Source organism: Hetaerina americana, unplaced genomic scaffold (assembly GCF_022747635.1).
Source record: "Hetaerina americana unplaced genomic scaffold, ioHetAmer1.1.p SCAF_8, whole genome shotgun sequence".
In the NCBI taxonomy this organism is placed as follows: Eukaryota; Metazoa; Arthropoda; class Insecta; order Odonata; family Calopterygidae; genus Hetaerina; species Hetaerina americana.
Window position 1 is genome coordinate 18,557,600 of NW_027287427.1, and position 18,679 is coordinate 18,576,278.

At 34.1% G+C, this 18,679-nt stretch overlaps 1 protein-coding gene across 1 annotated transcript; it reads left to right on the forward strand.

Annotated features, from left to right (window-relative positions):
* The first annotated feature begins 696 nt into the window (after nucleotides 1-696).
* MSBP (membrane steroid binding protein) lies at nucleotides 697-17,700 on the forward strand. Its single transcript, XM_071596718.1, has 3 exons — nucleotides 697-1,052; nucleotides 2,290-2,436; nucleotides 15,919-17,700. The coding sequence occupies exons 1-3, from the start codon at nucleotides 740-742 to the stop codon at nucleotides 16,032-16,034; spliced, it is 576 nt and encodes a 191-aa protein (XP_071452819.1). The 5' UTR covers nucleotides 697-739; the 3' UTR covers nucleotides 16,035-17,700.
* Nucleotides 17,701-18,679: the final 979 nt, after the last annotated feature.

Here is an 18,679-nt window from a genome sequence, read left to right on the forward strand (position 1 = left end):
TGGCCATTTAATCACTCTTTTAGAACGACGGTTCATCAATATTAATCTAAGAGTCTTACAGAAATAGAATATGTATACTTTAGCTTGCAATGTTTGTCGATCTCCTTAAATTTTCTGAAATATTATTGTATCATTTCCAAAAAGAGCACGGTTCATTGAAAAGGGACAGATTGAATGCCAGCCGTTTTATCACACATTAATGTCAGCATTTCAACCACGGATGCTCAAGGGTCCGCTTAGTTACCATGATTATATTACTTAAAAATTATGTAATTTATATCCTTAGGACGTTTCCCGTGGATGATTTGTTTACGAAACTTCTGAAACAATTCGATGTTAGATGAGAAAAATTTAATTAATAATTTTGGCAATGCACCCCCGAAGATTTTATAAAAATTGAAACCAGAACGTGGTCTGAATATGTCTTGAGTTTTGGAGAATAAAAAAAATTACTCTTGGGAGTAGGAAGGATAAAAAATATTATTAATGCCATTAAGAAATCAAATTCTCGTATATATTTGTATTTCATATCGGTTGCACTTTCCTTATCTAGTTTGAATTGGACAAGAGTAGCGATGCTGCCAGGTTTCACTTGAATTTCCCGCTTAGCAAAATGCCTTCGGCCTCCTGCCGATTCTGCCACTTCCCGACGCCCACTCTCTCCCATCTCCCGCTTCTCATTTGTCAAGCCTAAGCCCTACAGCCCGAAGCTGCTTCCCGGCGTGACAAAGAACGCAAGATGGCTGAAGAAAAGGAAGCTCCATCGCCGGGGTCTCCCGGTGCAACATCCAGCATATTATCAGAAATATGTGGTAGCCCTGTAAGTGTTGCTCTAATCGGTGTAATATGTTTTCTGCTGTACAAAATTGTGAAGAGTAGGAGGAAGACACCTACGCCTGAACCTGTAGAACCTGAGTTACCTAAACTTCGTAGAGATTTCACAGTCGAAGAACTCCGAAAATATGATGGAACTCAACCAGATGGAAGAATACTTGTCGCTGTTAATGGGAAGGTGTTCGATGTGACTCGTGGGAAAAGGTTTTATGGCCCAGGTAGGAATGCATTTCTATGGATTAACTTCGTTTTTCATATTACGATGAGATAACGGTTATTGGGGGGGGGGGGGGGTCAAGAATTCGTTTAGCGCCTTCTCATGTTGTCGTAGATATTCTATAAATGTGCATTCTTTCCTACAGAAACAATATATGGGAATAAACCTTGACGCAATTGACTTGTTCATTCTCACCCACTACGTGTCAATCAATATTATGTGTATTTAAATGGTTTTGGCTTGAATTGTTTGATGCTTTGTCTACTAAAATCTACTAGATGTCACCTGTTTGCATATCCAACATAATATATCCAAGCTATTCAATTGTCATTATTAGTGTTTCTTTTAATTTTGCTAGAATTGTATACGGCCTGTAACTACGCGCCAAGGAGAGTGTATTCTCTGTATGCGATTTTAACAATCACATTTTCATGCTGTATATGGTATTCGTTATGATAGCTGAACTATTAAAGTTATCCTATTTCTAGGCGTTACGGTGCAAGACTTTAAGATGATAGAAAATATTGTTTCAGAGTTAGTATAATTTTATATATTCAGTTGTGGCTACAGCCTAATTATTAATTCGGATTCAATTAACTTAAGCTTAACCCTGTGCGCATTGCATTTCATGTTGATTACTTTTATCATTCAGATCCAGAGTGCCGATGACGCGATATTGTAAGATGGATTTACCATGTCATGATGTCATTAATCATACATGTGCGCGTATTTTTGCATGAACTATGCAGTTGGTTTCCTTTCTAACCCATGTTATAGTTGGCTTCCGTCGTGCATTAACCTAGACAAGAGAAAGATTAAGTTTAGCTTGCTATAGTTCTGGATCATATATGCTTATCTCTGCTGCTGTGAAATTTGTTTGCTTGAAAAACTAAAAGTCGTGACAGCCCAAATATAATTTAATATCGCCTTCATTTTTGTACGATGCTATGGTCTAAGATAAGGAAAGGTTGTAAACTGTGCGTTGGATCAATTTAATTTCCTCTATTGGATTTAGCAGTAAATCTACCTCGGCAATTGACTTGTTCATTTCCCATCTTTTATGGCAGATGCAAAATTTTGTTGAGTCGTGGAAAATTCAAATTCACTTCAATACTGTAAATCATGCTTGCTGAGACTTGTTACCATTTCATGAAGACAAGACATTTTAAACTATTTGAATATGAATGCGTGTCGAGGTGTCATTTAATAATTTCGTTCCATTACTGTTTGAACTTCAGATGGCCCATATTCTGCCTTTGCTGGTCGAGATGCTTCTCGTGGTTTGGCAACATTCTCTGTTGGGGGAAAGGATGAGTATGATGATTTAAGCGACCTCAACCCTGTTGAAATGGACTCTATAAGAGAGTGGGAGATTCAGTTCACAGGTATTTATTTTTTGTCTAATTTTTGCTGGGCTTAGGAAGTAGCCCTACCTAATTTTTATATTTCTAGTCTTGTGCTTTACAAGATAAGACACCGCATCTGCTTTTTAGCATAGTAGAATGTTCTCAGTTTGCTTCAGCATTTAGGATAGTTGAAAGTCCTTGCAGGCTTTGAGTAACAGTTTTCATTACTCGTAAGTTTGCCCAATGGGAGTATGCAGACGATTTATCAAGGTAATATTTCAAGTTGTCATGAAATTTTCTTGTTATTATTTATTCTATGTTAAGTTTTTAATGCAAGCAATGGTGGCCATCAATAGTTTTCAGCATCAGGATCCTTCGACTGTTCTACTTTTGTTTTGTTTTTGAGTATTCCTTTTTTATCAGACAAGGTTGGATGATTTGCAAAACTTGCTCTGTGTATCAAAGTAATTTATATTAAAGATTCGGATATCTCGCCAATGGAGATAGGTTTTATTATGTGTTATGGTTAATACTAGGTGAAGTCTGTGGTGTGTAATAATTCAGAGAGAGATAACAGCTCATTCTTTGGTGCATTGAGATGCTCCAAGTGTCCTGTGCAGGAATTTAGAACATGAAGGAAACTGAAACCTACAGATTCAGAGGACTGCAGTAGAAATGAAAATGCTTGTTAGGTGAGAGTTGGTGCCAAAGATCTTTAATCAAGATGAATAAACTGGATTAGCATGTTGCAACATCAAATCTCAATAAGATATAGTTACAAATGGGGATATTCTGACGTGAAGAAGGGTTTAATTGAAACAGTGATATAAAATTTAATTTTCCAATAAATAAAACTTATGAATAAAACCTATGTTTTGCTGCATTAAATCTTCATCAATAAATTTCTCGCATTAATATGGATTTGAATGATGATGATGAAACACACAAACCTGTGGCTCAAAAAATTTTATCCTTTGGAAATAAATATTATATCCCTCATCAAATTGCACTATATTACTACATTGTATTGTGCTTTCTGTTATTTTGCAATTCAGATGTATTTGTAAATGATATAGTGAAGTGAATGATTGAAAACATTCCCAAAAGATAATAAAAACCATCGATATTTGTCTTTAATAATGATAGATTTTAGACTTTTATGAAATGTCTTCTCCAGCTGTCTTCAGCCCATTCACTCAGTGTTATATGTCATGCACCCTTTAAGTTATACTCTAAGAATTCTTCTCTCTTGCATCACTTCCTGTGCCTTATGCTTCATCATATATTTCAATATAACTTGTCTTCTTCTTTCCAATAAGCTTTTGTTTTCCTACACCAGCAAGGTTCGATCAATTCTTGTGCAGCATGTATAACATTCTCATTCCCAATTCTTTTTGCCCATGTAACACTCAGTTTGAAAATCTTCAAACTTCATTCCAAATATTTAGTCTCTCTTGGCCCAGTCCATGTGCATCATCTAGCCACCAGTTTTGACTTTTTGTTCAAATAACTGCATATTTATCTTAATAGCATACTTCTAATAGAATGCAGCGTTACAGGTATAATTGTTCTTCGCAATAATTTCATCGCTGTATACTGTCTTTGCTGTCACCTTGCATCCTGAGCATTTGACATTTTCTGCCATCAGTAGTATAATTCTGGTAATGTATTTAACACTGTTGGCTTCGATAAATTGTGTTTTTAAATTGAATTTATTTGGGAAAGGAGTGATTTTCATAGAGCTTATTTTTAAAAAGTACAACTATACACTAAAGTTGAAATTTTTCTCTACTACTAATAGGAATACTGGCATCTTTGTCAATATCATTCTCTTGTTTTATTATTGTTTTGGTGTGTATTTCAGTGATTATTATTATTGCCTGTTAATCAAAAATGTTTTGATCCCTGAGTACCCTTAATGGGATGTTTCTGATATATTTTTCTTTGATAATGATCATTGCCACTGATTAAACATGACAAAGTAAGTGGTCATTATTTACATTTATTTACATTTTAAAATGAGTGAGAATATCAAGACATTGAAATTTATTAGTTAGTTATATAAGAGTAATTTCATTGTAAAAGTAGTAACATTAAAACTGAAGCTTTCAAATGTGAACGCTAGATATGTGCTATATTTTTGGTGAGAGGATGGCTAATGCACTGGCTTCCCAGTAGACTAATGCAGACACCAGGTTTCACAGCACACTTCCATCTATCTTGGATGACACAAATTACTTAAGCTGTTAGTCACCTCTCCTTAATAATTACTGATCTTACAGCTAATATTCCTGGTTTTATCATACTAAGAAAGAATAAATACCTGTATTAACCAGGTTCTTTTGTATTCATTTCTTTGGTAAATCTGAAATAAAATTTTTTGCATGGTTTGCCATGAACTTAGACAGTATCGTATATATTTGTAAGCATTTAACTAAAATACTTCACATTTGAATGGAATGAACATTGGCATTACTCACTGTAAGTATAAGATTTTATTTTTTGCATTGAGGGTGAGTCATAATTGTTAAAATTGACATTAATTGCATCATAACATTTTTCTCACAATATTAAATATTTTTAGTGTAAAATTATAGCCGATATTTTTTGTGAGAAGTGAGATTGACTCTAAAAATATAATTAACATAACTTGTTTTGAAATTGATGAGTGCAGATAACTTGGCTTTTCATGTGAGTTAATATGTCATGAAATAATTACTTGTGCTGCTATCAATTTGGATATGATAAATGTGTGGTAAATTAGTGTTGTCAGTTATCATTTTTTATGACAGGCGAATGCTTATTCAAAGCACACCTTATCTGTTGTTTTATCACATACACATAATCAAGTTTAGCCAAATAAATGCAAGTTTTTTAACTGCCAAATTTAATTGAGTTAAAGGGTGAAGACTTTTTTTCCTGACATTTCCATGCTCAGATAATAAAGCATTTGCATTTGGCACCCCAGAAATTAATAAAAAAATTGTAGTTAAGCACATGTGGACTATCACCAATATGTTGTTTTTAATGATACATGTTTTGGGGTGTCTTCATGAAGACGCAGACACTACTTCAGAGAGGTTTATAATTTGAATGATATAAGTCCAAAGGCCAGAGGAATATACAATACAATGAGGACATATTTGCCTTTTTGTAATTTCAAAAAGGCATAGAATATAGTGAGATAGATTGAATTGGGAAAAACTCTTGAGTATATTGCAGAAAACAGGAATAGATTGGGAGGAACAGCAGGCTAACACACAACCTGTTTATGTATCACACACAACCTGTTTATGCTCAGGTGCAAGTGGGAAACTGAGATTCCGAATGGGCAGTGTTAGGAAAAGAAGTAAGGCAGGGTCATCCATTATCACCTCTGCTGTTCAACGCGTACATACGTGGAAGAAATGATTGAAGAGGCAGGCATGGGAAGAACTGGTGGTAGGAATGAAAGTCGGAGGGGAATTCGTAAAATCAGTTAGATTTGCTGATGACCAAGCTTTGTCAGTCAGCCGAGGGGTTGCAAGCATTGCTGAGTGAATCGGAAATTCAGTGTGATGGATATAGGATGAGAATCAATATAAATAAAACAGGTTATGCAGTTCTTCAGAAAGAGAAAGTATAAGGTAAATGTTAAAACGGGAGGCAAAAACTAAAGTTGGTGGAAAGGTTTACGTTTCTTGCTAGTGTTTTGGACCAAAATGGTCAAAGTAGTAGGGAAATAAGGAGAATAATTGTGCTAGGCAAAGAGGCTTTCACAAGGAGGGAATGGATGGCAAGGAAGTCAAGTAAGGATGTTAAGAAAAGACTTGTTAAAACTATGATATGGAGTTTAGTTATGTGCAGCGTGGAAAAATGGTCATTGAAGCATGATGATACACGTAAACAGGAGGCTTTTAAAACATGTATGTGGAGAAGGAGAAGTGGATAGAAAGAAAAATAAACTAGGAAGCGCTGGCTATGGTTGGGATGAAGAGGGGATTGATGGGAGAAATTATAAGGAGACAATAAAGATGGATGCAAACCATATTGATTGGCAATGGGATGTCGAAAGCTGTGCTAGAGGGGAGAAAGTTAGGATGTTGGGTTGGGTTTTATTAGGCGAGACGAGAGAATTATTTGGTAGTTGTGTCCATCCAAAACCTACCTCGACCTGTAGATTACCAATAATAATAAGGCCAAAGTAGGCTGCAATGGGTAATATTTCCTGTATTAATACTAGTTATACAGCATGGCTGGGGAATGGTTTCAATACAGTTTGCCATGTATGAATTGCACTTGGTGGTTAAATTAAATTTTAATTACATTCTGTGTATGTGCATGTTTGATGATTACCATGGAGGTGAGGTTGATTAGTACCAGTCTTAAAGCATTATATACAAGTTAGTCAGACCAGGATAAAGCAGGATAATTAGGACAAGTGGATATTCAGGTAACAGGTGAGAAGCAATACACCACTTATCTTGGAGATGTTCTTTTTCATTATTACAGGATGAACGTCTGTAGAATGTATTAACCCTTTGAGTGCTAAGCTTGATTGTTAAATTTTGGGTGAAAATTGCCAGGCTGTTTTAAAGACAAATGCAGAATTCATGAAAAATGTATGTAAAACATTATTGTTTATAAAAATATGCTGAAAGTCATAAATGATTTTAGAATGATGCACAGAAATAGAAGAAAAAAGCATAAAAATAAGTATTATTCAATTGTTACATTTGTATCCATTAAGAAAAAAGTCGCATGGAGAGAGGCTAGCATTTTTGGGAGATTCGTTAGTGTCACCCACAGTGACTTGGGCACTTTAATGATTGATACCTAGCATCAACTACACCAGTTATTGAATTTTGAAAGGCTTGTATGACTGATAATTGTAAATTTTTATCTACTGAAGACTCATTGTTCATCCGAAATGAAAATATGTATTTTATTTATAATAATACTGCGCACACTGGTTACAGTTGTGACAAGTTTTTTAGTATTTATATATATATTTATATATATATATATTTATATAAATATATTTATATATATATATATATAAATATATATATATATATATCAGCATATGTTCCATAACATGTGTAGTCATGCTAAATCGTATTTTTCACCCTAATCCTTTGTTGGCCCACCAATGAAATAGATGGGAAAAATGCATATGGTCAATTGTCTTACCTGCTCTTTTGATGTTATTTTATAAATAATGTTCTTAATTAGTTTTATTCAGTTAATGCTTGTCTGGTTTATGGCCTGATATCCTGGAATAAATGTTAAACAACCTTGAGCTACATCATCTAAGGGGAAAGGTCATTTTTACAGATTGGGGAATTGTACAATTTGATTTAGATATTTGTGTTAAGTCCACAGTAAAGTTTTAATCTGATTTTGTGAACGTATCCTATTTTATTGTTAAATTGACAGATATTGACATTGACACATTGTTCTTTTTTTTGGGTATGGAAGATAGCTCATAACAGAGAGGCATTTCTTGTAAAAAGCAGGTTTGAATGGTAACTTTTAATTAATAGGCAGTATTATTTGAAAATCATTTCATTTGGTGTTATATATTTATATCTCTAAAATTGACTAGGCTATAAAAAAATTTTTACTGGAAAAAATATTGGCTGGTCTAAGCTTCAATTTGGAATATGCAAGTAGTGAATTGGAAAGTTATGATTCATGCTATTTATTTTGCTCATGCTAACAAGAATATCCTTTAAGCAGACCATTACTGTAGTGAAATTTTGGCTCAATGATACACAAAACTTGTGGTGATCCTTTGTTATGTGTGATGCCAGTGGTAATTGCAAACTTATGTTTAAAGTTCTGAAACTTGTATAAAATTCTTGGAGCCTATGATGCAGAGATATTTTTAAAGAACATTGAATATATGCATTTCTGTAGAAGTAACAATGAGACTCATATGTTTTCATTTACTGTCTCACATCTTAAAAATCAGAAATAATGGGAGAACTGCACACAACTTAAGAAAAGTTGTTTCAGTGCCTAGTTTCCCCATGTGTCATATGATTGGGGTGTCCCAATGCGCTATGCCACCTGTATTCTATTAATGTTCTGTCATTTCATATAATACTAAGTTGTAATGTCATGCCTTCAACAACATATGAACTAGGAATATTATTGGACGTACCAATAGCATGTTGATGCTATCATGCCTCCCCTGATTTTCCTCTTAGAGGGATTTCATGAGAAAGAGAATTATTGTTTTGATGTTAGCAATGCTGCTTGGAAAGGCGTTTTGACCTCGCCCAGTTACCTTAGTTGTAAATGTGAAGAAATCCTAGAATATTAGCATACGTTTTCTCCATAATTTAGTTGGTGTATAAATTTTGTTGTGGTGACAGGTTGCAATTAGAGTTGGTGACTGGTTCAGTCATCAATTCCCAAGGTCAGAGAGTAATAGCAGAATGCTAGACTCATATGATGCCAAAATCTGGTTGTTGCTGGTAGCTAGAGATTTTCAGAGTTGTTGAAATTTATAAAGCTGCCACCTTGTTTTTTTATCACAAAGACCTCATTATTTACATAATGGCTTGACTAGCATGTAAAATAATTATAATATGTACTTTTTTACTAGATCTGTACCTGAGCCTAAATCACCTATTCTGCTTCCCCATTTGATGACATATATTTGCAGAACGGTACTTTCGTCAATCAGATGAGGGAATGAACTGCCTTTCTTTATATTAGCCTACTGTGGGATTCAAATAAATTTTCCTGTTCGAATTTGTATTGCTCAGATCACTTTTGTCATGGATCAAAGTATGACATTGATTGTAATTGCTTCAATAGTGAAATAAATGCATGACATGAAATCATTCCTGTATATTATAACTAAATGACTTATAACACAAGGAAAACTTGCAAATAGGCTGAAAAGTGAGATGAAATTCATGTTTGTTCAACTTTTGGAGATCATAAACAAACATGAAAAACCTTATGTAACAAATATTTCACTGAAGACAGTGGAAGCCATAAAAATGATGGTAAGTACTTGAAAGGTTAATCTATTCCTTCTCAAGAGTTACATGAACAATATTTTGTGTTTTCATTATCTTTAAATTTTTGTATGAGCATTTTTTTTGGTGAGAATAAAACTTACCTAAAGGTGTTCCAATGTTTGGGCAAATTACCCTTTCTTCTGTGATTTAGATCATTGATAGGAAACGTGATAAAAAACCATATTAATTTACTCCCTCCTTAATTGACTATGAAAGAGTTGCTGGTCACCTTTATCTCACCTTTTGATAATGCTTATGCATTAAAACTTGGGTTGTGTGACGTAACTATTTTATTTGTGTATTAACTGTGAGTTTTCTCAGTTTCCCACCCAGAAATTTCAATTACCTCAGTTTGTTTTTGGTACTAATCAATGGCTAATTGTATCCGAGTAAATATCAAGAAAATGTTTCTTACTAAATGTATGACTGTTAGGAATTTAATTCCCTGAATTGTTCTTCTAGCATTATTTTAAATGTCATAGTTTCCACCAAGAGTCAGAAAGGATCTTTCTTATATTTCTCGTCTGTATTCCAATGAGGCTAATGCTTTAAAGAAAGTACATCTTTGACAATGGATGATGCACTCCAGAACTTGATTTGTCTGAGTCTGTGAAAAACTGTCTCCCTTATCTGTTGGTATTTGGTACTCATTTGCTAAACAGTAAAGTTGTACGTTTGATGAAGGCTTCAAAATCTCTTCGAGATTTAGTTCCCCGCAATTGAGTAGAGATACAAAAAGTATGAATGGAAAGTGCCGTAATCTTTCAATTATCCATTGCATGGATTATCTGTCCTGTTCTCTTCCCAGCACCCAGAAATTGTCATAAAATTACAATCGTCTAGGTAATTAAACTCTTAAAAACTTCTATATACTTTTTTGAAATTACCAGTTTGAAATATCTGGGGGTTCTTAAAAGTTTTTAGTTTCACGAAATAAAAAGTTGTCAATCGTATTTACTGTTTTAAATTAAACATTTTTTAGCATCCATACTTCCTCATTCCCTGAGCCATATTCTCTATTAAGGAGGCCAATGCCAAGATTTACAATGCAGCAATTAAGTCATTATCTGCATTGCATTGTTTTAATCAGTAACATATTACGAATATGAATCCATACTAGCAATCACTTGCCATTATTTTTCCTTCACCCATCATTTGTTTATTCCTGCATGTGATTGGTTTACCACTAGATGATAGTTTTGAGCTCTGAAGAACAATTCCTCCCTTATAAATGTGGCTAAGAAATGAAAATAATTTTACTCTCCCGTACTGAAAAACACATAATCACACATAATGGATGAAAAAAAAGAGCCTTTATGTCGGCCATATTTTCCATGTATTTCATTTAACCGTAATTTTTGATGATCCAAGATTCATCATTCATCCGTTAGCATAGATAGAGGGAAAGCTGCATGTAAATTAGGTATAAGAATGGAAAAAATGAGTGAAATTTAATGTGATTAATTGAAGCTATTCCGCTGGATTCTTATAATCCATTAACAGTATCTGAGTTCTCTATGTGTATATTGAGATATGAAGACCTTGCTAACTTATACTCCCATGATTATGCATGTATTTTCATTATTTGGGGTAGTTCCTGTGATTGTGCTTCATTTATGCACTGGAGGAAATGTGATTTTACCGGTGGGGAGTTTTCATATTGAAGTGTAGTGTTAGGTCAGGGTAAGGACATCGGCAAATTAACAAAATTGATTTTTGATTGATTATAGAAGTGGTTTTTGTTACCGCTCTTACTGTGAGCAACGGACTTCTGTCTTTTAAAAGTAAAAGTAAGGCTCTATATAAATGGCCAAATGGCATTCCAAACGAGGAAAAGGAAATAAGTGACATATTGCTTAAAAAATAATCAAATTGAAGTATGGTGGTTATAGGAATTGAAACTAATATAAATCATGCACCAAGTTCAGAAATGACATGCATTGATAATTACGTTTAGCTTATATCGAACATAAAGCAAACACGAAAGAGTTAACAATTTGGTTTTTAAGAGTTATATTGCCTGTTCATCAATGGCTGTGTAATGTCCTTATCTGACTCTGAGGTTGCAGGTTCGATTCCCACCTAAATGGATTTTCCCTCACATAGGGTGAGGATTTTTGGATTTTTTTTATTAGGAAATACTGTTCTCTCAGGTGTTTAGTCCTTTTGTACCCATTTCTACATATGTACCTACATGAATTTAAATCATAGGTTTAATTTTAGTAGTTATAGTTGCTCAACGTGAGATGTGCTTATGAACTGAGGAAGGCATTATTAATGTGACTTTGGTGAAGTTTCTAATCTATTCTAAAACCCCCTGGAAATTTAAGGTTATAGTAAAGATGGCTCCCATGTTTGTAGGTGCAACTGATTTAGCAATCTTAATATTTACAGGAAAACATTTTCATGGAGGAAATGTTACTACACTCTAAATGGTGTTCTCTTCTTTTGTAAGCCAGTCTTTGCAACTATGGAGTTTTCAGGATGTTGACATTTGTGGTGATCTAATTTTGAAGTGCTTAGGGTCTTCCACATAATGCCAAAAGTGGCACCCTTCCACTGAGACAGCAAATGTAAACAAAAAAATCTGAGGAGTAATAGGTAGTGTACCTGAGGTGATTCCAGGTAATCTTGTGGGGGAGACATGGATAGAGGGGGGATGATATTTAGCGGAGATGGTATTGGTTGAGCAGAGAAAAATGGTGACAAAAAAAGATTAAAAAACGCAAAATTGAGTGGTCTAGGAAAAAGATGTGAGGTGTGTCAAGTAAAATAAGTCAGTGAACTATATCCTTTGAAAAACATTCAGAATGCATGTAGCCATAAAGATACAGATTTTTTGGACAATGAATGCTTCCATAAGTCCATTTATAATGTTACCAGTTCTCTGTTTGCGATTTTTGGGCATTCTGTTGTAAAATGTGCTGTCAGAATGCTTTGCTGTATTTCAGAATCTGTTGTTATTAAATGCTTTTTTCATAGTTTATCCTTTAAACAAAATGTTGAGAGGGAGTTAATCTGATATTTCAAAGGCTTATATGGATTATTGTCACTGTTGTGGCTTATTCAGATAGAAACCCCTGGAAATAAGAAATTTTGACATAGGCTCAGTTCTAGTAGATGTGTACCCATGAGAGGATTGGTTTTTGTGGGGTCAGTGCCAACAATCTCTAAGTTTTCTTGCATAATTCATCAACTTTATGCTTAAATCACTATTAGAAAGGCAAGGTGTATACAAATGTGGCAATTTTTCTTGTTACTGCTTCTATCTTAGTGATGACATCTGTATATTCAATAAAAATTATTTTGATTTTGGCAGGTTCATGTTTCCAAGGCATTATCGTTGACAGATTAAGCTAACCTTAAGGTTCATAGTGATATTACCGATCTTTTAATATTTGGTTGCATCCTGTATCATCCACATGCACTGATTTTAATAATAACCATGTATTCAGTGATTTTCTGAATTGTTATCTGTGCCAATTAATTGAGGGATAAGTGTTTTGAGTGCAAGTAATTAATTTCTAAATGTGGTTAGATGATGCTCTGAAAAAATTTAGAAGTATATATATTTTAAAAATTTGTTTCCCCCCTGTGATGGTAATTGTAAATGGTTGTGCCGGGCATCATGCAGAATGGTATCAATGACCAGTAAGCAGTAATTTGAAAGACCAATTTTGTTAGTCATTACTGCAGCGTTAAAACCTTAATTCTTAATTTTTTATGCGCACATTTCTTATTCTGTTAATGTTATTGTGGCGTTTGGAAATTCTATCAAAGCACATAAATCTATTCACTTTTGGGAAGGCTTTTCTTCACGTTTAAGTTTATTTTTTTTAGCTAATGAAAAAATGAGCCTTTTCAGTAGTTAACCATTGAGGTTCACAATAGTATCTTAGAACCCTTATCTTAGGACCTTTTGGTCTTCTCGTAATCCCATTCATGACAGTGCCTTAAATTATGTTAACAGGTTTGACGGATAGGCATGATGCCCATTTAATTTTTTGAAAATTTTACAAATGAAATCTTTTATTCTTACTCTTTTGCATTTTACTGGCCAATTAAATTGCATGTTTAATGTTCATTTTCACTTTCAATAAACTTACATGAATATTTTTGCAATTGAAATTTTGTTTATTCAGACTGTTAAATGATATGTCTATAATTTCAATCTTTGAGATGCAAATCACTCCACGTTATTTTTTATACAATTTCAATGCTAAATTAATTCTCTTTAATTCTGCTAATATATCTTCAACATATGCTACTGTCTGCACAGTAATATTTTTAATATATCTGATTTAATAATTTTATGCCCTTCTAACGTCACACAAAAATAATATGAGGGTCATCCGGAAAGTAGTACCCGTTCGTGAAATAAAAAGACAAAAGTAAATATTAACAAACATAAAAAATTTTATTTGAAAGAGGATACTTTAAACTACTTCTCAACATAATCTCCAAGCAAATTAAGGCATTTGTCATAACGTGTGACAAGTTTCTGTATTCCTGCTGCATAGTCCTTCGCCGCCAGCTCATTGAGATACGCGAGGGACCCATCTTGCACAAATTTTTGCATAATGCAGATGGTGTTTAACAATTTCATGAACAATTGTTCGAGAAACATTGGGAAAATGCTCACAGATGTCATCAATTGTGACGCGCCGATCGTTCCTCACGAATTCGTCAACTGAGCTCACCAGTTGGTCTGTAATGACAGACGGTCTCTCCGAACGCTCATCGTCGTGTGTGTTCCCCCTCCCCATGTTGAAGTTGCGACACCACCGCCGAACAGACGACTCGTCCATTACATTGTCTCCATACACCTCCTTTAATTGGCGATGAATATCACATGGGCGAACGTTTCTTGCATTGAGGAATTTAATCACTGCCCTCACTTCACAACTGGCGGCGTTCTCAATTTTTTTAAACATTGTAAACAATCACAGAAACAACACAGGCAATGCTAGCGTCACGCAACTTGGCTCAGAGAAGGCAGACAAGCCACTGAAGCTATCTGACCTCGTCCAGCGGCTACTCGCGTCGTCAGCACTTCATGCGGCACGAACGGGTACTACCTTCCGGATGACCCTCGTAGTATAGCACTATTTTTGTGGATATTCTGGCTAAGTCCCCTGTAGTCACTTTCTAACTAAGGTTATTCTCTTAAAAATCTCTCTTCATTGCTGTTTTAATGGGCAAATGGCAATTGTAGATTTTAATTTTTTTCTCCATAACACATTGTTCTGAGCAACTTCAATTCCCTAAGAAGTCACCTATTTCAGCATTGGTCAATAATTTTCTCAAGATGATATTTTAAGTCCTAAATGTTTTGGAGGGTGGAAGGATGAAAAAAGTGAAAGGACAGAAAGGAAAACAAGTGAGTAAGTGCTCGGCATGGTAAGCGAGGAGAGGGGATTGTTGGGAGAAAACCAGAGGAGGCAGGAAAGATGAAAAAGCTTATGGAAAGTTCGTTTTTGGTTACAATTGTTTAGCTGCACTGGGAAATTTTGAAGGAACAGAATATCATGGTGCTTGAATCAATTGGTGACTTCATTTTAACTCTAACAATTTTTTTTAGCTTTATTAGGCGATGCTGGGGTGACTGAAAAATGAAAGTAATAGCTTCCCATTAAATCATATATAAGGGGAAGCAGATTGTGCACATGGTTATTGTAGCATAGAATATACAGAGGAACCTCAATATGAGTATTATTCGTTCTGTGATCTTTCTCGTTAGGTGAAACAACTGTTTGCATATGAACTAATGTAAAATATGAAAATGTGCTCCATGCTGAAAAAATAAATTATGAACAAGTTTTTTTCAAAGGAAGTTATGTATACATTGTTTAGGATTGCGGGCCATGCTAACCTTTTCTTCTATGGTGGAATAAAGCTACCGCAAATCCATTTGTACATTTGTAAAAGCAAAAAAATTGAAATGAGTTGTTAATTATTTATGATAGCCACCTAATCCCTTTTTACTAGAAAGATATCTAAAGGCATGTTTTCATTGAGGCTTCAAAATTTTGTAAAAAATAAGACTCATGATCGTTAAATAAATTTTTGGAACATATTGTCACTGCCTTATTAGGGTCTATTGTCATAGTGATGTATTGATTAAAATATAAAAAAGTATTTATTCTTAGGTATTAGAATTCACAATTATTTATTAATTAATAAAAGCTTATGTTTCAAATAATAAAAACTGATGAGTATTGTCAAGCATTACTACTGCTAAAAGTTTAGGTGTTTTTGAGGTGTTCGTGTATGCAATAAAGTGAAGGGTCTCCCTAAACGTTTTTGTGGTAGTTTGTCTTTCTGTGGATTTTCAAATTATGTGTTGACGATTGGAAATAATTTTTTTGATGTACCCAAGTTAGGCTACTACTATTGAAAGATTTCTGTATTATGTAGAAATGGTTACGAATGGTATTTCTGTGTAATTATGGTGCTTGTGGCATGATTGCTTATCTTATATTATCTCCTGTTGTTCTTTCAGAGAAGTATTTGTTTGTTGGTCGCTTATTAAAACCTGGTGAAGAAGCAGCAAATTATTCTGATGAAGAGGAGGAAAGTGTCCCAGCTGAAAGTCAACCTGACAAGAAGAGTGAATGAAGAATAAAGTCACATGTGGGAAGTGCTGTCGCTTTGAAATTTTTGCCTGGTGTGTTGTTTGTTTCATTGCTCCATAACAGTTTCAAGGGATGGGATTTTTTTTTAAAATCAAAAGAATTGAAAATTCTAGTGTTAAAAGAACCAAGAAAACATTTTGAAAAACTATTGATTTTGAGGATCTTGTGTTTTATCATCTTGCTATTCAACGTTTCTACTTTATACAAAGAATATTGTGCTGAGTTCTGGCTAGTGTTGGGATTTTGAGATGGTTACCTAATAAAATGCTGCAAGTGTTACATCAGGGATAATTTATAGGCCTATTTGTGCTGGTGGTGATTCAAACTATGCAAGCTTCACTTTTCTCCCCCAAGCACCAACAGCATAAGAGTAATCACTTAAATATGCAGTATTAAAATAGGTACTGCTGAAGTATTTGTGTGTGGTCATCATTATTGTGTGAGCACTGCACAACAGATACTGCATGCCTGATGAGAGAGGCATTGCCTATTTGCCACACATTGAAATTAACTGGTTGCTGTGGGGCTAATCATGTACTTGTCTTTTTATGTTTGTATCCGCATGCTGGGGGTAAATGATAGGAACTAAAGTGTGTATGTGTGGTTATGTGATTGCATTCCTTTTTTATTTTAGCACATAAGTACTCATTTCATATCCAAATGGAGTTGGTAATTAATAGGGCTTGTTTATTCTTTATCAAAGAGTATGCCTGAGTTTTTCATTATTTTTACGATTGTAAAATATATTGATAGCTTTAAAGTTACTTAAGATTTCCTTTACTTGTACTATGTACATCAGCTGAGTCCAACAGTTAAGCCTGCATTAATGAGAGTTGAATGGCATTCTTTATGCTGTTGTTATTCTTGTGCCAATTTTAAATCACATGAAAAGGAACATTTGTGCAGTTTCTAACATTTTGTGTAGTTTTCTTGCACATAAGCATGTTTGCCCTTTAAGAAGAAGCTTCAATAGAATATATACATATTGATGAAGATTTCTTGCATTTGTAAAAAAAAAATTCAACTGCCAAAATAACATACATTTAGTATTGGAAATATTTTTATATTTTAAATTTGTGTTAACAATCCAAAGAATGTTGATGGAAAAGACTGAATCAGTGATGGTCAAACGTTGATACAGCTGCTGTTTTAACTATCACCAGTTCTCCTCTGTGAAAGTGTGGTTTGATTGAAATATAAACTGAACAGAGTATTTGTCTGTTTTTGTCACTTTATGAAATGTTTTAATTTTAAGTTAAACAATATTGAAATGAAGTCCTTAAAATAGGATATATATATAAGACTAATAAACAACTGTCGATTAACAAGAAATTACATGATTAAATTCAATAAGTAATTTGTACTTATTTTTTTTTATTTCTAGCCATTTTTTTATAATTCTCACCATAGATTTTCACCCAGAAATTTTTAATTTAAAAAAGGCTGTGTGTATTGTGAAGGCCTATTGTTGCATTTTCATTCAATTTAGTTGTAAATGTTAAGAGAGCCATTAAAATATGTTTATGTATAATTTGTTCCATTTCTTGTTTAATTGGGGTCGGAAGTGTTGAAGGTATCAGAAAGAAAGATTTTTACGTTAAACAAAATTAGAATGACAGCCAGAATACTTTCTTGGGCTGGGTTATGATTACGCTGTCATAACTGTATAAAAAGCCCATTGAAAGTAATAAAGTTGAAGTGCAGACAGTACTAAGCTCCTTTCTTTGTCTAAAAAATTAAGTCATTGACTGTATTGGATATAATTCCGCTCCTTTCATTATTAGTCAGACATAACTAGAAGAGAGACCCAATATCAATTCATTTATTAGCTTCGTGCAACATGACAACTAGACATCTGACAATGCAGTAAGTTCCTCCTCAACTCTGCATATAATGTACCTCCTTTCTTAACATCCAATGTGTCTTATTCTTTTCCTCCCCATACCTTGCCTGCATAATGTTCTCTCTATCACAGTCTTCAGTGGGCATTCTTAAACCAAAATATTCAAAATCTATCTTTTCTGCCTCCTTTGGATTTCTCCCAGCAATCTCTTCTCCTCCCCCACCATGCCTAGACCTTCCTTGATTTCTTTCCTTTCTGTCCATTTCACCTTTTTCATCCTTCTCCACACCCACATTTCAAAAGCCTCCAATACACTCCTATCATCTTGCTTCAAAGGCTATGTTCCTGTACCCTACAATACATCACTACAAAATGTTTATTAATACTTTTGAGTGATATTTAAATACGTTGTGAATGTTAGTGCTATGCATTTTTGAATATGTAATGTATAATTAGATTTGCTTGTGTATAATTTATTTAGGTGATATTGAGGCTTATTTTATTTCCATTAAATTATGTGCCTTCTGTTTTTGGACGCATTTGAAGTTTATGCTCAAAGACTATTGGCTCATTAGTAAAAGCAATTATGAAAAATCCTCTGAATTCCAGTTTTCAGTCATGTTCAGATTTGATCCATTCCCCCTTTTAAACGGATGTAGTTTCTTGTTTCTCATCGATTCTCTTAGCATTACCAAATCAGGGGAGAACCCTTTTTTCATGCTTATTGTCATTAGATCATCTAATTCAAATGAGCTACAGTGGAACCTCGTTCAATGGGCACCTTG